The sequence below is a fragment of the Battus philenor genome, unplaced genomic scaffold (genome assembly GCF_028537555.1).
Source record: "Battus philenor isolate CCGP_79_NKW_IND1 unplaced genomic scaffold, ilBatPhil1.0.hap1 SCAF_4, whole genome shotgun sequence".
In the NCBI taxonomy this organism is placed as follows: Eukaryota; Metazoa; Arthropoda; class Insecta; order Lepidoptera; family Papilionidae; genus Battus; species Battus philenor.
Genome location: NW_027181704.1, coordinates 1994035 through 2016854, shown reverse-complemented (window position 1 = coordinate 2016854; position 22820 = coordinate 1994035). Strand labels below are relative to the sequence as shown.

General features: G+C 32.5%; 1 protein-coding gene across 1 annotated transcript in view; it reads left to right on the top strand.

The window, feature by feature from the left end:
• Positions 1-3563: 3563 nt before the first annotated feature.
• The window catches only part of LOC137929016 (sensory neuron membrane protein 2-like), a 41666-nt gene continuing 22409 nt past the window's right edge, over positions 3564-22820 (top strand). Inside the window, exons 1-3 of the mRNA XM_068772030.1 lie at positions 3564-3721; positions 13743-13900; positions 18131-18275. Of these exons, the coding sequence (XP_068628131.1) occupies positions 3608-3721; positions 13743-13900; positions 18131-18275 (417 nt within the window). The 5' untranslated portion in view covers positions 3564-3607. The remainder of the gene's footprint in view (positions 3722-13742; positions 13901-18130; positions 18276-22820) is intronic.

Here is a 22820-nt window from a genome sequence, read left to right as displayed (position 1 = left end):
TACTCTACATGGCCTCTCTATATATATATATATATATATATAGTTTATAGATCTATATTTATATGTACAAGACATAGTCTTGTATCCTCTTGCCCATTTCTCAATCATATGTATTAAATTAAATCTACAAAATTAAACTTAACCTACAATCATAAAATCTGTGTAAATGTTTTGAGTATGAATGCCAACTACAATTTGACTAGACTGGTTTACCCAAGAAACTATAACCCCATTGTAAACCTGTTTAAGTGTAAACAATTATTGGCCAGTATTAATAAAAAAATTTAAAAAATGTAAATATCACTACTGCGTAAAGGGTAAAGGGTAAAGACATTAAAACATACACATGGGCACACACAAACAGTCCTATTTAGTTTCAGTAGGGCAACAGTATATGGTTAACTTCCAACATAACATCATTAGATGAGGTTTAAAACTGCGCTGTTCGGAACTACTATCCTCTTATCTAATAAATACATTTAAAAAACTTTTAAGTTAAACGGTTTTTTGATACCCATATTGTGATGTTGTGGAAAAATATGTACCTAGTCCGCCATATTGGAACGGCGTCCATCTTGAATTTTAAATTTTGACATAATTATCGTGTTTTACTAGTGTAGCCCTTTCAATTGATACCCATATTGAGGGGGTTAAGGAAAAATATCTAATCCGCCATTTTGTATCGGCGGCCATCTTAGATTTATAATGTAACTGATTTTATTATATGGTTTTGTCATCTAAATTAAATGTGTGTACCTAATTTAAGATCAATCTCACAACGGGAAGGTGTTTAAATTTCAATTTCTAATTTTGACCTAAATACAGAAACAAATAAAATCCGTACGGGTCGAACTAAATAAAACCGTTTAAAAATCTAATATGATTCTCAATTATTAGACTATATATATATAAGATTCTTAGCCCTATGTAGCTATACATATTTTATAAAGTGTAGCATTTTGTGCAGACGGAATTTCCTCTAACATTGATATTTTCCCACTATACTAAAGTTTGTTCACCAATTGTATATGGGTATGAAATATCAAGTGTGCCCATCTTGATATTATTTGAAAAGCATCCAGATTGATTAATCTGAGTAAGAAAAGGACTAATAAATAGCTACTTCCGCTATATATTAGTCCCTTTCTTAGCGGAAGTAACTATATATGTTATTAATCCTTTTCTTACTTAGGATGGACTTTCGCAAAGTAAAGTCTGAATCTATTAGATGTTTAATATTCCTAAGACTTATTTAGAATACACAAACATTTCTTCGCGCACGATATTCTCTGCCAGGGTGACCATGTTTAAATGGTAGACCAGATAAATAAAACGATCACAATGCTGAATATACACTACTCTATTTATTGTAACAAGTGATTAAATATAAAAAAAAACATATGGTTCATGGATAATAATCTGTATAACGAGGCATCAAAATTTAATAAAAAAAAATGTTCACATCATCTAAATTACAATAATATAGATACTCTGATTTACGTCCCTTTAGAAATGTTATTTTAATTCACTCCCCACATATACTTACACTTGAATACAAAATATACAAATACATATACACTTGTGTACAACATACATAAATATACTTACCTAATTCACGTACATCTCTGTATACTTTACGCTCTTTCTTCTTAATTTTTGTTACTTATTTGAAGTGCTTCTGGTGCCTATCGTCGTTTTAGTCCAAAGAAGCCCACTGCAAGATATTGTCCTCGAAGTGAGGAAAAGAAAGAAACACCTTAAGACGCATGGTAGAAGAGCGCGAAAATAAAATGATATGTGTAAAAAAATAATTAAAAGAAAAATAAGTTCCTATCAACTAGTTGAGGTACAGGGGTGTCCAATAGCGGTGGCCATTAAAAAAAGGTATTATCCTCTCTCAAAGACATCCATGGGGAACCCCCCATACCATAATGTCCATGCTTGGCAAGTAGGTTGACGATGGAAGTGTGGAATTATGGTGAGGGCGCTGCTGTTCATCCTCTGGTACTTGTTTGTGAGCAGTAGCAATCTCATGTAATTAATACTACAACCGCAAGTTTCACTTCTCTACGTCTGAGCTACCACACCAGTGCCACAATAAAAGTAAATTTTTACTAATGGGCACAGAAAGTTACTTCTTATATTTACTGATACCAAATCGAATATTTCTCAATGTAATATATTTTATACAAATTATAATTTTAAATACAACCAGTATAGTGTATAACCAAAATCCGTACCTGTAATATTCACCAATAGGCTTTGAGAACTCTCTCCTTCAAATATCTGATGTTAATATTACAACGATAATATGAGAATGATAATAAATATTATGAATACATCATTTTCACCAAGGTCCGTCGACCCTGAAGGATTCGAAATATACAAGCAAAATATGTTGTTTACCTTCGGTATCTCCATAATCATAATGAAATAATAGGTCTATTAGATGACTAAATTACATGTTTTTGAAATAGACATTCAATATAATACTATTTTAGACAAAATATTTATCGCAATATGAAAGGTACAATGAATGTTTATTCTTTACCGGCAGTATAAATGTGTAACATCTGTACAAACAATACTAAAAATTCTCGTCGCCATACATGATTTGATATCATTTTAAAAATACACAATACACTATAAATATTCCAAGACTACAATAAAATAATAATTATTTATTAACATATTTTCACTTGACGTATTATCATAAAATATGTCTTACCATAGTTAAAAGTAATAAGTTAAAATTAGAACCGGTTTTTAATTACGCCTTTTATGTGGTGAGAACTAATTTTTAATAAATGTTTTTTTAACTAATTCGGGTTTGAAAGCAATAAAAAATTGTTAAACATATTTATTAAAGAGATCTAAGGCTAAGAGTAATGTACGTAGTATAAATAATAATTTTACACTGATGAAACATTGGTTATTATACAATAAAATATAATAAAAAAATTTAAAATTAAAAAAGGTTATATATATATTTGTCATCGCAAGACAATCTATAGTGACATTTTGAATTATAAAGATAATATTTTTTTGCAGAGACATCTTTTCATTTTTTTCTTTTCTTTTTTTAAATTACTTAATTAATTTTAATTAGGAAAAAACATTTAGAAAAATATAGTTTTAACTAGAGTAAACACGTTCCAGCGAAAAACTGGTCTGAACTGTAATTTATAAAGGTCACTTCCAAAATATAAAGATAACGAATACATAACAAAGATAATTAATAGAAAATACTTTTTTACAGCGAATGAAATAAGAGCAGAACCATTAATGCTTGGCCATGTAAAAGCCATTTGCTTTATGTAGAAAAAAAAAAGACAAGGAAAATAGCACGCGTGTGAGAACTATCCGTGGCACTATAATTGTTTATTACGTTTCGAAGAAGACGGTCCTCTCCATCGGTTTCCGTTTTAAATTATTTAATTAAAATATGAAAATTTATTTCAAATAGAGAACATTTTCAAATTGCCATTATTCGTTTATTTTCAAATGGAAACATACGTTTAATTTTCTTAGAAATAAAGTATTAGTTTCAACGGAAGTGATATTTTCGCTATTTCAAATTTAGAAGTGTTATAATAATAAAGTGAAAATGATAGGGAAACGTCCGAAATTATTTTTTACGATTTCATTTTGTGCATTAATAGTTGCCATTATTATGGCCTCTTGGGGCTTCCCCAAAATTGTGAAGCAGAGGGTGCAAAAAGTGAGTATATTTTTTATTATTATTATCTATATTTAAAACGTAAAACAGTCCTAACTTTTATATAATTAATTTTATGTCATCATCTATATTATACATTCAAAATATATATTTTATAATAAATTTATATTAAGCTACTGAACGAAATATGCATTGACATATTCAATCCATTTTATATCAAATCCCGGAAAATACGATTAACCAATTTAAATGTGTTTTTGGAATACATCGTTTTGCTAAATTTAATACAAACTTATTTTTGGAACAAAGTGACTTAATTTTGTCATTATTGTTTTAAAATAAATTTCATTAAAATACTAATAAGTTCTTTATCATTTCACATGATATATTTATATGATATGTTATTGTATGGTCAATTCTTTTTATTTACACTAAATATTTTTTTCTCTTTTAAAACTTTTGAGTATATAACTTTTTATTTTCGTGTATATATGTCTAAATGATATCGTAATAAATAGCCTTTTTAGCTTATTACAAATTGTTTACAGTTTAATACATTTTTTATTAAATCATAAATATATATCATTCTTATATAGATAATTTAAATTACCTACTTGATCATACAGCCAACTCCACTCATCTCCTATTTTTTCTCTTCTTTTTCTACTATCCACAGAGCGATTAGTTCTGTTTACTCTACTAACTGCTCCATACTTCATACTATCAAAATTTATTGGCCAGTAGCAGTCTAATTAAAAACATAAATAATTAAAACCGATTTTAGAGTGATCACTGTATTTATTTATATAATGTTTTAATAGTAAATAACTATTAATAAAAATGTTTTCTACAATATTTCGTACACTAAAGAATATAGTATTAATATAATTATAAAGCTATTTGTTGTTAAGAGACTGGAAAATTCTGCTTCCAACCAGTCCTGTAGGATACCTTTAAATAAGGCCTATATTCAAGTGTCCGTGTCAGTAAAATGTCTTATGGCTTAAAATGATAATGATGATATTGAATGTCGTCAAATTTTTATTCATCAACATCTTATCATCCAACAGACGCCCACTGCAAGGCATAGAAACTCCTTAAAAGATGTATATAGGCATGTACCATAATCGCCACTCTTGGCAGCACTCTTATGGTACGCAGAGGATGCTGCTGGTAGTAGCAGTCTTGAAACTTATTTGTGAGCAGTGGTAATCTTATATAATTAATGCAAAAAGTGTGAATTATGTAAAATTGTATCCCGGGAATAGAACACACGACCTATGATCGCAAGTCTCAGTGCTTCGCTAGGCTACCGCTGGTCAAATTCTTTATAACTACGATCAAATGTAATCATTTATACTGGCTTGTAAGAAAGCGTTGTTTTACAATTTTTTTTTCGAAATTTTTCCATTCTTTCTCGCTATTACCTTCCTTATGCCTTGAGGAAAATGATTTCGTAATAATAATAAGCCAAATGAATGTTCGTACTTGAAAAAAACATTCAGACAAATCAATTTTATTTATGTAGATGTGTACTTGCTTTTAAACTCAGTTTTAATGTAATGTTGATGCATATTGATATAGAAAATGATGTAGTTTTTTTTAGTTATCTATGCCGTAATTGAAGCCAAGTAGCTAAGAACTTTTATTTTCGAACATAAATTATGTATTAGATTCTACATCGTAATTGGAAAAAACTTATTCAAAAAGCTATGCTCTCGCATTAAGACGTTTGTTATAATAGAAACGGTAAACAAAGCGTAAGATGTCCGCCCACAAGGTGGACAAAACCTTGTCAAAGTCGTTAGAAGAAAAAATCTATTGCCCAAGCCTTTGTCCAGTAGTAGACGTCTGATGTCTAAAATGATGGCATTTCATGTTAAACAGCTTGTAATTTAAGTAACAGAGGCAGTTTTGATAAAAACAGATAAATATTCACACCTTTGTTTTAACATAACTGTTAAACCACATTTCACAGTACTGTAAACACAAATAAATTTATGTGCGCTTTTAACGTCTCAAAACAGATCTATTTGTCGTGCGACATAGATAAGATATATCATTTGCAAACATGTATTAAAATCTTTCTAGAATCAGATATTGTCTGATTATGTCTGTGACATTTACATTTATGTTGTTAATTATTTTTATTATATGGAACTAAGGATTATATAGTTCTTGTAAAATTATTAAATCGATTATAAATTTCGAATTTAGAATAATCAAAATGAAATTACTTAAGATTGGTTATAATTAGACAAAATATATATTAATTGATATTATTTGAAGTTATGATAGTTATACAAATAGCTATCCTAATAAACTTAAAGAATATACAAAAATAGATTTTTTAAATTAAATAAAAATGTCTACTTGATTTATTTTTATTCGAGTATTCTTCGAGATAAGTCGATAAGATTCGTTCATTTGCATAGCTCTCTCCATTGCACTCTGGCCTATACAAATTGTCATTATAACAGCCTATAGATGCCCTCTGCAAGGCTTAGGCCTTGTGATGCCTTCACACAACCTTCATAACAGTTTTGCGATTTTAAAAATACAACAAAAGTATAAATATACATTTTGTTCTAATGCATTCGAATCACTTATGATCCGTTATATACACTACATTGTAATACTAAACATGAACTTGCCTACAATGGTGAACAAGTGTGGATTGAGGCCGAGGTTGTTACTTCATCAAGACATTAGTTCTGACACTTTACGTCGCGTCCACATTTACACGTATATTTTATTAATTTTATTAAAAAAATGACTTGATACGCCAAATTTTGTAATTCAAAATCCTGCACTACTTTTCGTAACCAGATTTGAGAAAGTCAATTAGGGATATTATTCAAATCACATATTAAATCGCATGTTCGATGCATTGTTACGATGTTCTTTAAAATAACAAATCTCATTGATCTGAGATGAAACCTCGGTTTCGGCTATCGGAATACTTGAAATAGTGGAACTCCCTTCGGTTACTATTAAGGATTTCCCCGCATGTTCTTATGTATGTCGAAATATATCTGAATTGAGAAATTTAGATGTTATGCGACTAATTCTCACAAAGTTCCTTTCTCTCCGATTGCACCAAAGTTCTTATCATGTTTTATTTAAAATATGTATTAACATCGTGAGAAGTAATAGGTTGAGGAATATATTCCTTCTCATTTTGTATTAAAATTCGAGATAGTTTAGAAAATTTATTTACATTCAACCAGCGGAAATTTTGTTCGACGTTTTTCTTTCTTTAAAAATCATTTACATAATAAAAAAAAACAAATGGAAAATAACCAGAAAAAAAGATTTACTTTTTTTTAAATGTAACCTTTTTTATGTTATCAAAACCAGCCAGATACATGTAGATGAACCAAAGAGATTTAATAAAAACTTTATATATACTATTTCTGAAAAAAAAATCCGTCCAATATTGACTTAACGATATTGTCTGTATTTGGTCTATAAGAGTGACAAGGACAGGTTATTTTGGACTCATGCAATTGATTGGTGGTGTATTGATATTGTATTTATTTAATGGCACCATGGCAAGTAAATCTAGAAAAAAAACAATATGTCATAGTAAATTTTAATCTGTATATCATCCAAGAAATTAAAACTAACTTCCATTTTTAAAAATCAATTACGTTACAGAGTATTCCAGGATGAGTAATGAGGTATCCGGAAATGACACGACTAGCGCTAACGTCCCACTGTGACCCTTTGAAGTAAGATAAAGAGCTTCATTTCCGAACGAATTTCCCTATTAACTATAAAATACATGGCCAGTAACATTCACAAGCATACTTTCAAAATTTTACATACGGTCACTTTGAAACACACTTGTGATCTATATCAAAAAAAGGATATGAATGTGCCTTGATTAAATCTCACCTTGATCTTGTCGTGTAAGATCGATTGAAGTTTTTTTAAGTTAATTTCGTGTTAACAAAAACTTGTAACGTATCTTACAAAAAACATATATAAATCACTAATGAATAATTGTATAAAAGTTTGTTAGTTCATTATTATGTTTTTTTTTATATTTCGTATTCTATTTCATGCCAAATGATAGCGATAGAACTGCGTCATTTTAATCAGAGCTACAGAAAGTAATCAAGCCGTTTCAACTATTCATAAATCGACCGAACGAATTTTTAGAGATACCAGAACGAATCGATAGATGCAATTACAGATATGATTTTGCAATTAAAAAGATGATTATAAATTAAGATGTAAATGTTAACCAGCAGGAATCTTCCAGAAACTTGATATCTAATGGTAAAACTAATTCCATATCAAGCGGGGGAAAAACATTTATAGCTAAAGCAAGCAACCCTATTATGAATGACTTCGTAAAATTTTGTTATGTCAGTTAATACAGCTTCCGCTCCGTAAGCTGAAGAAGGTCGGAGAGCTCGCTCAAAGAGACCAACTCGGAGTATCCTTTTCCTCCACTATAAGACAACAACTGGTTCGGAGAGGATAGGATAGTTTGAAGCCTATTGCAATTAAACAATAATGTGTTAATGATATGAAGGAACAACGATAGGCCAGCGTTCTTCCAGTTCTACTCGAAAAAATTGAAGAATTTCACTAAAATATATAAAACGAATACAGGTCGAGTAAGCTACCAAGTTAACCGGGAGAAGAATTAGAATTAAACCTTAAGAAAATAAAAACCTTAAAAAAATTATGATCTGTGATAAATAGTAATAACTAGCATATTATAAGGAGGATAAAAATGTAAAAGTGCATAAACAAATATACAAATGTGATTATTTTGTGATATTTAAGGAACGAGGCGAAGGAAGTGAGACGATGGACGAACGGAAATTAGAATGGAAAAGAATAAAAGAAAAATGTAGAATGAGGGAAGAGGAAAGATAGATCTTTAGAGGAATGACAGAAGATCATACAAATAAAAAAGGATGTAAAAAAAAAGAAATGAAAACCTTGTCCCGAACAAGACAGGAGTACAAAAGGTCCCCAATAGCGAGCCCGTAAACAAAAAAATATACTGAGGGTCATCATAGCAAATGAAACTGAACTAATAAACAACACATCAAGTTAAAGGTTGCTAGCTTAGTTTATATTTATGGTAATGGAAACTCAAATGATTTGCCACGATTAGCAGTCATGAGAAAACGACTAATATGAAGTTATTGTTACAATTGGTCGTTTAAAATTTCTATCGTTCTTCATTCGTCATCTTTACGTTCTATCTCAGCGTTCTCTTTTTATTTATTTTATTTCAAAACGCTGATTTGAAACAAATTGTAATTAGGTACAACTAGTAAATTTATAAAACCGTCAAAGTTTGTCTGTCTAAGAAACTTTCTAAATCTATTTTGTGAACATTTTACTTTTGATAAATTTTACAGTTCATTTTTCCACAATATTATCGATATAGAGAGGTAGCATACAGGGAAATCCAGATGTAAAATCTAGTTGTATTGGAACCAAATAATTACATGGTATCACAAAACCAGTTCGAACAGTGCCCGAATGTGATGTAAAAAACAATTGGCTTATAAATTATTATTCAAATTAGACAGACGCACCAAAAATAGATTTGGAAGTATCACACCGTACCACTGTAACAATTAATTCGTTTATTGCTATAAGGTCAAGCTGGATGAAGTGCATTTAATAATTCAAGGCTTTCAATGCAGTAAGAAGATCCTTGGACGAAGGTAAATAACCGAAATAGGCTAGTGAAGTGGCAAATTTAGGTAGCATTGGGCAGGCTTCATTGCACGCACAACAGATGACCGCGGATGCTTGTGATTTTCTATCAGTTTTATTAGAAATCTATAAGATAAATCTATGTTATAAATGCAATTTTTTTTATCGACAATCGATAATCGATCTTCGCATCACTCAACACTAAACTTCTGAGTCGATTTTTCTTAAAAAAAATACCTTCTTCGCTTCTTTCAAAATTTGCAAAAACTTTCAACGTTTACAGACAGTAATTCCGAAGCAATCAAATGTCTAAGAAAGAAATATATTAGCAACTTTTGCTGTTACCGTTAAAGTTGGCAATTTTCTACAGCACTGACTCGGCATAATAAATGGGAAGTATTCTTACAAAATAACAGAGAGGAGATAGATGATTTATGTTCTTGTAGATAATTAACCATATTGTTGTAAAATCTTTACTCCAATGTAATGTTTGATACATAGTACTCTTCCATTATTCTCCTGAACATTAAACTACACATGAACTAGAACACAGTGTTCAAAAAAGATTATATGTACTTTATATAATACTAGCAGACCCAACAGATTTCGTCTTGTCAAAAAGATTCGTAATGTGGCAGTTTTTTGTTCCTACCTATTTCATAGTCGGAGCAAAAAATTCTCATGAACATAACCGTCACCCTGGTGATAAGGCATTGTTAATAAAAAACTAATTAAATAGAACAGATATAAGCACATAAAAGTAAGTAATAGTTTTATGGTTAATCATGTGAATCATAATTATTAACAAAAATCAGTTTTATTTTAATTATAGCGCTTTTTGATATAGGATGTTTTTTGTTTGATTACCTGGCACATAGACAAACAAATCTGATGGTTTTCCAACACGGGAACACGCAACATACAATTGACCATGTGAGAAACATGAGTTTTCCAGATTTATACCACAAACACTTAATGATTGCCCCTAGGACTTGTTTATGGTCATAGCAAAAGCAAGCCGCACTGGAAACTGTAGTCGTTTAAACTCAAATGGCACATCAGTCGGAATCATTGGGATGCGTGGTATGAGAACATCTTCTCCTTTATACTTTCCTTTCAGTATAGTTGCTTCTATCACGTTGTTTAGTAGTACTATATATAACTATATTAATTTTAAAAAGTCAATACTAGACCTCTTTGTTTCTCTTTGACCTGGACCTTTGGTTGCCAGTGTTTTTTTTTATATCTTCTTCCTGCTTTGTTTGGGGCAAGGACGTTCAAAACCGAGGGTAAAAATTTCTTTTTCATTTTTATTTTAGTCCTTGATCTTGTTTGTAGCAATGGTCTGCAGCATCACTTCTCTGCAGAACCTCAGAAATGCAGAACGATATTTTCCCATCACCCACGAAGTAAGCGTTTCTTTCCTCTTCCACTTTCATGCTGATCTCAACTTCACGATCAAGGTGAAGTCCTGCAAATAAAGGACAACCGGTGATAATATGCACCACGGTCTGTCCACTTCTAAGTCAAGGGTGAACTAGAGACTACTTGAGCTTAAACTTGGTTGCTAGTACTTACAGTACATGCCTTTTTACCCGACATGTCACGCGTAATGTAACATTTGGTGGTGCAAGGCAAAATTGAAGGCATACGATATCGTGGACGCTCTCCAACAGAGAGACAGATGTCATGAAAACTGAGACTAAATTTCAGTACATGGATAGCTCACTTCACAATACACCGAGCCACACCAGAACTGACCGGTAAATGATCACGACCACTCTGTCAAGAGTTCAGAATGAGAAGAAGAAGATACAGTATAATAATTCGGCCAGTACCTATGCTAGAGTATATACTATTGTAGATGTATCGCTTTGTATTGCTGGCGATAACGCCTTCAAAACTTTTTTTAAAATCATTCTTACAATTCGAATTTCGAACATGATTTCGAATATTCGAACGCGGATATTTGATTTGGATTCAGATGCCGTCAATGAAGTGAACCTTGTTGTTGCATTTGGGTTGATTTTTAAGAAAAAAAATACTCAGTATAGCAATTCACCTCCGCACGTTAATCATGTTTACTGGTGAACTATTTAATGAAGATACAGATACATTCTATGGTATTAATTCACGCGAAAATCGACAACATTGTATACTTAAAAAAGTTTTAGTTCATATGTCATTTACTAAATGTATAATCGGTGGCATAGGTTCTGATTTACTTTACAATGGCATGTAAATTATCTGGCTATTATTTTACAAGAGAATTCTTATTTGTGATGGCAAATTAATTAAACGTGTTGACATCATCACACTAGTATTTAAATTGTCCTGAATTATCGTCATCTCATTAAACTTTTGTATCTTTCTGATTACCTTTATCAGACGAAATAACTGCATATGGTAATATTATTTCTTCTTTTACTAATAAATCTAAAATATTTTGTGAATCTTTGACTATTTGTTTCTACTTTGTTAATTTACGCAAATATCTTTGTCCTTAAAATTTTGGCCGACCTTTCTGCTTTTGTTGCGACGTCATTATTTATCACGGTCTTCATGTTTTCAAGGGATCATAAATATTCAACGGTCATATGATGCAACATTTCGATGGCTTGCATGGAACATAGACAACCAAACAATAACGCGTATCTAGTTAAGAAGTTGTTAATTTTATTAAAATTAATACGATCAGTGACAAATATGTCACGCAGGAATAACAATAAATCGCCGCTTTATACTGCGACCTTATATTAATATAGTTGCAAAGAATCAATAACAATATCAAACCTATAGTCCTAGATAAACTTGATATTAAAAACAGGAAGTTCTGAAATTTTCATCAATATTTCTAACGACGCTTCTAGTACTTTGCAGCGGTGACAATCACGACTAGGACTATGGAACACCTTACACCAAAGATTAAGAACAACATTTCTTTATCTATGGTTTATTTCATCAATTAAAACCAAATAGAAGTCGCCTAAAACGACAATGTGATTTCTCGGAGAGATCAAATCCGGAATGAGGAAACCCGTAGACCAACATAGATAAACATAGCCCTAGTATAGAATTGACAAGTTTAAGAGGTAGTAAACAGAGAACAAGTTAAAATTAATACAGAACAAATGTCCGCTGAAGCCTTAAGTTTTAGGAGTGAAGACCGCGCACCGGCAATCGTAGCGTCGCTCGTTCCTGGAAGCTTACTGCAGGCTTTATTCAAATAATTTCTAGGGTGACTATGTCCAGCTATAGACATCGTATTGCTAAAATCATGATGATGATAATGGTATCACCATCATGATTTTTTATTTTATCATCCCTATAATGCTAACATTAACTTACTAATTTTATAAAAGACTATTATTGAATTCAAGCCAGATTTGACCATACATATAATTTTAATTCTTTAAAAGAAAACATTATTATTACTTTAAATAACCTGATATTATATTGTGATCAAATAGTAAGGTGAATTTGTTAATAAAATGTATATTATTTATTAATAATTCCAATTCATTACATTCCATTCAAAGTATACCGATAAAACGAACTATTGTTATAGCTTTTTCTAATCCTTAAAACTGTCAGAACAGTCTTTTTATCATATAGCCTTTAAAACCTTCTTCGATTCGGTTTTTACCTCCTCAATCGTGAAACGACCCCGCATAGACCTTTTGAGTTTGCTGAATAGCAAGAAGTATGAACCGAATCAGGTGAACACAGTGATTACGGAACAATCAGTCGAGTTTGTAACAAAAAAAGTTGCGAAGAACCAATGCAGTTTTATATCGACCAATTAAGATTTGACGCGTTTAAGATTCAAAACATCGTTCAAAATGGTTTGGCTGAGCCAAATTTTATTCCAACACTATCAGCGACCTTCTCTCATTGTCAATCAATGATTTTCAAGTATCAAATCTCTGATTTTCTGGGCTTGACAATTTCATTATAATTCTTGATCACAGTTATGTCAAATTTCTTGAAGAAAAACTATTCAACTTCAATGAGAGGATATAAGATAAGATAACTGTGGAAAAATCAAAGCGAAATGATTTGTAATATGCTTCATCGTCCTCATGATCATCATCTTGTGAACACATTGGCGTCCACAGCTGGGCATAGGCCCCCCCTTCAAATAGGAACGGTTGGAAGCAGCTAGCATTCAGCGTCTTCCAACGATCTTAATCTTATGTCTAACTACTACTAACATCTTCTGCACACAGATATAGTAATATATCCTGTTTATTTATATCTGCTATATCTTTCTATAAACTAATACTGACACCTAATCATGTTTCACGATATTTTTACCGTAGTGATGAATTGTCTGTACAAATTTATTACATATTTTATATTATTTCAGAGTGTCCAAATCGAAGAGTCGTCCATCATGTTCGACAAATGGCGGAAAATGCCGATGGCTATGACCTTCAAGGTCTATATATTCAACATATCGAATCCTGAGGAAGTTATCAATGGAGAGAAACCTCGGTTGGCTGAGATTGGACCTTACGTCTACAAGTAAGTTCAACCATATATCCGTTTTCTTTCAAACCCTAATGGCAGGACATGGAAATATTTCTTTTATCAAATATTTAATGGAATCAGGCGTTATTTTGCGAAAATCTATCCTAAGTAAGAAAAGGGCCAATATTTAGCCACTTCCGCACATGCAGTCGCAGTCGTGCAACAAAGTGCACCGTCCGCCAGCCCGCTGATAAATGCGCATGCGGCAAACAATGCGAATTACACAACTACCACCGATTAGTGCTCATATAACACAGAGTAATAGTGCACTCTGTGTTATATGAGCTTATAATATGATTCAAAGATGATGACATAGTAATGTCATTCGTTTACTATAGTGCTAGCTTGTGACCTCCTGACAGTGATCACAACTTGTAATAACTTTTGATCACCGAAAAAGAGGATAGGCGGCGACCACGAAGTCGCAGCTCAATACGCTAGTGTGATCAAGTTCGAACCAATCAATATCACAATAGGCGAAGCAATGCACACCGCTGAACACTAACTCAGATGAAGAAAAAAAAATGTTAAATTATAATGAACCTAGATTCCTACATAGTTATTCGGAGATTTATTTGTTCTTAAATATCTCGTGTGCGTTCCATCAATCATGCCCTTGCGTACTACTACTCATATACTGGTACTTTTGCGACAACCATAGCTACACTGCCCTTTGAACTGATACACAACCATATTAAGGAACCAACAGAAATAGACGATAAAACTCGGTTCGTTAGTCTTATTAAAATAAATTTCAATTAATACTTTCAGTTCGAAGAGTAAGTTACTAAAACTACTTAGAAACCATTTAGATTTGAAGATATTTCTCACGTGAAAAACACCGTTATTAATCGAAAAAGGAATGTAGATATTTTATTCCAAAAATTATTTGTTCATACGACTATAAGAAATGTTATACACATCTCTTATAACACTAATCTTTACGTGGCACAGGAGCGACTCTAGCTCGTGTAGCGCCCGTGTGCAATCAAAACCCTGGTGTCTCCTAGGCCTGACTCCCCCACCCCCGCGACTATAGCTATTAACTTTGCCGTCGTAACAAGAAAGTTATTTCATATTCCGACAAGCTACTTTATAAGTATAGCTTACAGTATGGTATTAGTTACGGCCATGATGATCCAGGACGATGCTCTTAGCTGTCTCAGTGAGCGCCGCGGCGCTCGCCCGTGTGCTTTGCACACCCTGCACTATAGGTTAAGCCGCCCCTGACGTATGCCATCGACTATGAGTAAGATTACCAAATATTCAGGCATTAATTAGTTAAAAAATATTCAATTTTCAACTATATTTATAGCATTCTAAATATAAATTGCAAAGTCAAAGAATAAATAATAAAAACCAGGAATATCCTAAATAGTGTCAATAGTACGGTAACAAAATGACAACTGCACCAAAACATGCAGTCAATTTCTGCAGTTTATAAGAGTAAATAAGAATTATAATCATTATCTTTAACAGTGTATATTACTGTGTTTTACTTTAATCATAGTGTAATTACTGTACAAATAATTCCAACCTCTCTTATCACGAACAGAATAAACATCGATACAAGATATCTTGCTTGCCAACCTGTATTGGGTATTAAAACAATTTTTTATGAGCAATTATAAAATTACATCCATTACGAATTAAAATTGAAAAAAAAATATGTAAAAACAAATGTATATAGATAAATAAACCCAATTTTATATTAAAATACTAATTACCTGGACTGGTTACTTAAAGGTTGTCTGTACAAAATACGAAGGTACGCGAGGATTTTTAATCTATTTAGATCGATCAGCGTCAGTCATAATATAATTGTAATTTTACATAACTATTACGAAAAACTAGACTAGGAAACGCCATGGAGCAGCGGTAGAGGACTGAGAGACGTGAAATAATATTTTAACATCATTTTTTATATTTTTATTAAAACACTACGACGCTCTAATGTTTTTGTAATCTCCATAGCACTTATGAGCATTGGTAGCCCAGCGGTGGAAGACTGAAAGGATCGCAGGTTCGATTTCCGGGATACAATCTTACATAATTCACACTTTGTGCATTAGTATAGGATTGCCTCAGCTCACAAACAAGTTTCCACAATATAGATAGCACCGTACCCTGCATATGATAATTTCACACTGCTTAACCGAGCAGTGGAGCATTGAGACTTGCGATCGTATGTCACGATTTAGATTCCCAGGATTCAATCTTATATAATTCACACTTTGTGCATTAATATAGGATTGCCACAGGTCACAAACAAGTTTCCACAATATGGATAGCACCGTACCCTGCATATGATAACTCCACACTGTTTAACCGAGCAGTGGAATATTGAGACTTGCGATCGTATGTCACGATTTAGATTCCCAGGATTCAATCTTATATAATTCACACTTTGTGCATTAATATATGATTGCCACAGCTCACAAGCAAGTTTCCTGAGGATGGGATATAGCATCCTCTGTGTACCATAATACCACACTGCGATCGCCAACCCGCCTGCCAAGCGTGGTGATTAAGGTATATCCCACCATAGATATCTTTGGCGGAGGCCATTACCTAGAAGTGGGTGTCTATAAGTTAAAACAACTATTATTAAAAAGCTTGAATTAAATTTAAAATTCAAATCAAATATATATTGTAAATACCATTCATAATAATACATACCATAGAGAATCCGACAGTAAATAGTCAAGATTACGTATATTAAAAATAAAATCAATTAAAAAATATTTACCAAAACATTTCGACATAAGAAATTAAAAAAAAACACCGCGAATATCAAAAATTCGATTAACATTTATCTGCAGGGACAGATAGAAAAATTATTTTATTTAATATGTAATAATGCTAATTCTGAAAACGCTTTTTCTTGCTATATATAATTGCGATATTTATATTTTGAAACAATTGATTTTTATATAGAGTATACCATTAATTGACAGCAAATTGTCACAGATTATAAATAACGTAATAGTAATATAGTAAAAAAACATTTTCAAAATTCGAATGATGACATATTGGGATTAATTATTGTTTAATATCTGCCCCTGCAGAGTGTTGAAATTCAAACAAAAAAATATATTAATGTAACATATTTCAGAATGATCACTTATTATAGTGTGAATGGAAATAGGTGTGACATCTTTAAAGTTTCTTTTTATATATTAATAAATTCCCGCCTGGTATTTATTTAATTTTAAAGCTTACAATATTTTCCTATATGCATATGACCTCTTTAAAAATTATTATGTCATTAGATAATTTAAAATGATTTTAATCCATCATGGAATTCAAAATAACCGCTGTTCTTTTGAACAGATGCTTATCGGACAATGGGGGGCAATTATGAAACGTTCCTCATTTTTCATATCGCGTTCTAAAATCATATATCGAATAGATAATAAAATTGTATACGGAGCAATTAAATAAAGTACTAAATTAACTATATTTGATGAGTCATTATATTTTACTTATTGTAGCGCTACAACTACATCATGATTCTCTTCCATCTCGCTCTAACACTTCACCCCTCTTTACCAAGATTTCTTCTTTCTGTAACTCCCGAGATCTTCCTCTATACATTCCAGTCTCTCACTCCTGGATCTTTTTAGCTGCGAAGTCCACCTAGATAATCTTAGCAGCCCTGATTTCGGTTATTCTTTCGAAATAGCCTACCCATCTTTAGCATTTATGATGTGCAGAATCTGAGAATCATTTGTAAATCAATTCACTCAGCTTATGGTTCATTCTTACACGATACGCGAGATTCTCTCGGTCCGATGATAGTTCTAAAGATTTTCAAAGAATTGTACCAAAAGGACGTCTTAATGCCATTAATATGTATAGTAACAAAAATTAAATACCATAAAATGCATATTAGGCTATGATATTTAAGGATGCGTTTACACGAAATCTAAATGTGAGCTGTTTCTGACGTGTTCTTTTGTTGTTGCTATACATCATAGATATTAAAGATACAGATTTCATCAACCGAGAATTCTATTTAAAAAAATTTTATTTTTAAAAGTAGTCGCTTGTAAACGCATTCTTACATCACCTTACTGTTTGACGCATCGAAACACCCGCGCATGCCGCTTTCATAGGAGCGAGTTTTGAGATCAATCATATGCCTCTTTAAATTTGACAACAAAGGGTCCATCTTCAGATTTCTAATGGTTGGAAATTTAAAAATAAAACCTTTTTTTTAAGGGAATATCGGGAGAGGACTGTATTGGGTTACGGAGAGAATGACACGGTGAAGTACACGTTGAAGAAATCCTTCGTGTTCGACCAGCAAGCTTCGGGAACACTCTCTGAACGGGACGAACTGACAGTGATCAACTTTACCTATATGGTGAGACTTAACTTTAATCTTTTATACGCAGAAACTTTTCATTATAATCAACTTCGATATATATACATATATATATTTATATATATATACAATATATTCAACTATGAAGGTGTTTGGATATCATATATATACGTGTAGTAATTATAAGGGGTGAATGTTTAGATGATTTGCTTTTAATTAATATATGTTACATCCTTTCCTGAAAAAAACTTAAAATAGTATAAAAAATATAGGTAACTAAATATAACAATTAATAGTTGTTTAATTATCTATCCATGCAGACTTTGTAGTACCAGAAGTTACTGGCCACTTGGGTTTCGATGAAAAAAAAAATTAATGTAATATATTATTATATCAGCCGATATACATCCATTACATGGCATATGCTATCCCCTAAGATTGCTATGATCACCGATCTCGACCACACAATGAAAGGTCCAAGCCGCGTTAAATAAAGAAAATAATAGAAATAGAATATAAAAAGTTTAATTTACACCCATAACCAATAATTCTATATAATAGATATAGACATGCCATAAACAAGCAATTTAAGGAAGTAATTGCGTTTGAATTATTTATATCCATTGTCTTTTGTTTCTGTCATACTTGCGTAAATTAAAAAAAATCTTATAATGTATTTTTTAATAATGCAAGTAAATGTATAATTATTTTTTTAACACACGTTTTTTGTGCTCTTGACGAATGCTTGCGTAATTTATTTTTATAGATGTTAGTTCCTAGGTTGATAGATAGTGATCTCAAAAAAAAATTGAGTTTTTTATCGACTGCTGTCCGATCAGAGAGTATTTGAAACCTTCATAGGTTTGTTTCAAGTTGTATTTTATCCACTATTAGCGGGCGAAGGTGATTTACTACCTGAATACGTTGGCGAGTAAGATAGCCAAGAGTGATCGAAGAAGGTGTATTCACACATACAAAGATTATTTACAATTTACACAACCTAACACAACGGCAGCGACCATGTCACTGATGGCGTCCGAATTCAAATTTTAAAAAATGTTTTATACACATTGTTGACGTAGTGGCTAGCAATACGGAGCGTGAACACTACAAAGGCAGTGGAGGCTTCAATTTGAGTCTACTCCTGATCAAATTGGATTCTTCCAGCATTCTTCTCACGAAGTATACAAATGATCCTACAATCCTCTATAATAAGAAAATAACTAGAATAATGAATAAATAAAATAAATAATTACTAGTAGTAAGCTATTTTTGACTAACTTGAATTTAACTTGAAAACGGAAATCGGTGTAATCGATTAGATGTTTAATATTTATTGTGATGTATGCATATGAAATAGGCGCTATATGCATGTGAAATAGGCAAAATATACCTGTGAAATAGACGGCGCTTGCTTTTGAGAAAAACGAAGGAATTATATCAAACGAATACAGCTATATGGCGATTTTGTAGTCTCCATATGTGGCGTACTGTTCAATGGGCAGAGCAAACCTTACTGAAAAAAAATTCCATTTTTAAATTCTATAGTTATTTAAAAAAAACAGTCATTTTGGAATTGTAACACGAAGTATATTTTAATTTGAATAAAATATGTGATACATTAATTGACTTCAAAGTTGTTGCTTTGACATTAGATACTTTAAAAAAGAAACCAACCAAATTAACAAAAAACAAACAGGTATAATTTAAATCGGCGTTTGAATTTCAATTCGATCAGCCAAGAGTGATTTATCATTAAAGTATTGTAGAGCAATACTGGCCAGAAATACGTAACGTACACGCTATAAAAGTATAAAACTGTTAGAAAAATATAAATAGTTACGTATTTCAGTTTCGCAATCATTTTTTTTTAGACGTGGAAACAATAAATAATAACATAAATGCATCCACAGTAATAAAATCTACTTAATTAAAAATATATATACTGCAAAAAAACATGTAAAAAGTACAGTGTATATTCTATTCTATACAGTAATTATATTCTCAGGTTCTATCTTCATTGTTTTATATATGACCTTTATCACCTAACGATTTATTACTTACCTCCAAGGTTACATTACCCTTGATTATATCTACGATATACAGTGAACTTATAAATTTATTGAATAGATTTATTTCCTGCGCAATTTACTTGCGCAATACGCAAAAAAAATATATATTATCAGTACTTTTATCTGAGTAAATGTATTGTGTTTTTTATAATGATTCGGCTCTGTTCGCTTCAAGAAAACATTCAATAATAAAACATTTGTTTGCCTTCATAATAATGAAAAAATGTTCGATAAAATCTACAAACGCATTGTTATTTTGAGGATAATTAAACGGCCATGAAATCACTAATATTTCGATTCAAAGTCAATTATTTACATTTTTTTCATTTATTTAACATGTTAAAAAATTTATATTTACGGTATCAGAGACATAACGAATAGAATAAAAATAAAATAATTTAAAATGAAATTACGTAATAGGTAAAGAACGCTGGTAATAACAAGCAGAATAAGTGAAGAAGGACTAATCTCTATTTTTAGTGGTAATTCTTCTTCTCAATTGTGTACTCTTGTCCGAATGGTCGTGGTCATGCTCCAATCGGTTCTGATGACTCGGCTACTCTCGTTATTCCTCATCATGTAACTAGGTGTTCAGCGGAGTGAAAGCATTCATTTATTGATTTTTAGTGGCAGTTTTAATTAGATTTGTCCATCCTATTGAAGAGCATCCACGAAATTACATACCTTCCTTCCTCCTCTTTACATTATACCACCAAACATCTAATTGAGTCCTAATGGTGAAGTGTCCAAAGAACTTCAGAATTCGTATTTGCTCAGACGATAATCTCTCGTTAATGTTGGTTTCTTTGAAAATTGAAACTTTGGTTCGGTGCGCCTTCCACGGTGTTGTAAGCCATTTACAGCATCACATTTCCAAGGTGTCAAATTTTCGACGTTCCAGAATCCTCAGCGTCCAGGTCACATTTCCGTATAAAACAATAAAAGACCAGGCTTCTCAAAAGTTTAATGGTAATACGATATGGATACCAACAGCTATATATATATATATATATATATATATATATATATATATATATATATAATAGGTTGTCAAATATCTCCCTTCCGCTTTTTTGCTCTTTATTCAATGCTTTATAAAAAGTGTTACAGTGATCGGATTTAGTTCAAATATGCGCCGTTTTGTTCGATAATCTGTTTCCATCTAGACGGCAACTTCATAATACCTCCCTCGTAGAAGCCCCCCCTCCTTATTTGCGAAGAACTCGGACAGCCACTTTTCACAAACCTCTTTTGAGTTCAACTTTACACCACCAAGGGCGTTCGCCATGGACAGGAACAGGGGGTAATCACTTGGCGCTATGTCCGGGCTATATGGTGGATGTGATAAAACCTCCCATCCGAGCTCCCGTAGCTTCTGACGAGTCATCAACGAAGTGTGTGGTCTGGCGTTGTCCTGGTGGAACACTACACCCTTCCCGTTGGCCAATTCTGGACGCTTCTGGTCGATCGCCTGCTTCAAGCGGTCCAGTTGTTCGCAGTAGATGGTAGAATTAAGCGTCTGGCCATATGGGAGCAGCTCATAGTGGATGATTCCCTTCCAATCCCACCAAACACACAGCAAAACCTTCCTGGCCGTCAATCCCGGCTTGGCCACTGTTTGGGACGATTCACCGGCCTTCGACCACAACCGTTTTCGCTTGATATTGTCGTATGTGATCCATTTTTCGTCGCCAGTCACCATCCGCTTCAAGAATGGGTCGAGTTCGTTCCGTAGCAGCATATCGCAGGCGTTGATTCGTTCCAGAAGGTTTTTTTGCGTCAAATCATGCGGCACCCAAACATCAAGCTCTTTTTTGTATCCAGCCTTCTGCAGATGGTTTAAAATGGTTTGGTGACTAACTCCCATCTCCTGGGCGATGTCACGAGATGCCACATGCCGGTCTAACTCGATGTAGTCCATGATTTGATCGGTATTTGTCGTCACAGGTCTTCCGCCGGCTGGCTTATCCATGGTGTCGTTTTCGCCGGCTCTGAATCGTCGAAACCATTCCTCCGCGGTTTGAAGTGATAGAGTACCATCCCCCAAAACACCATTAATCTCACGGAACGTTTCTCTAGCGGATTTGCCTTTAACGAAGGAAAACTTTAAAATAGCGCGAATTTGGCCTTAGTGAACTCCATGTTTACACGTCTATAACTGTTGAACGCAATATCCAAACAAATCATGCATAGCGTCGTTTTGTAGGTTATGTCAAGACCTTTTAAATTATGTATAGTATTGCCAAATACGAGCTCTGTAGCGCTTTGTACATAGCCGCGAAATTCAAAAGACAAAAAAGCGGAAGGGAGATATTTGACAACCTATCATATATATACATATACATATATATATATATATATATATATATATATATATAGCTGTCGGCCGACCTTAAGCTTTTTCCAAAGACTGTCAGGGTCATCCTTCCACCTTGTAGGTGGTGGTAATACGCTATGGTTGCCGGTCCGAAGTCACAACCCTGAAACCTTAAGACCCTGGCTGCCATATAGT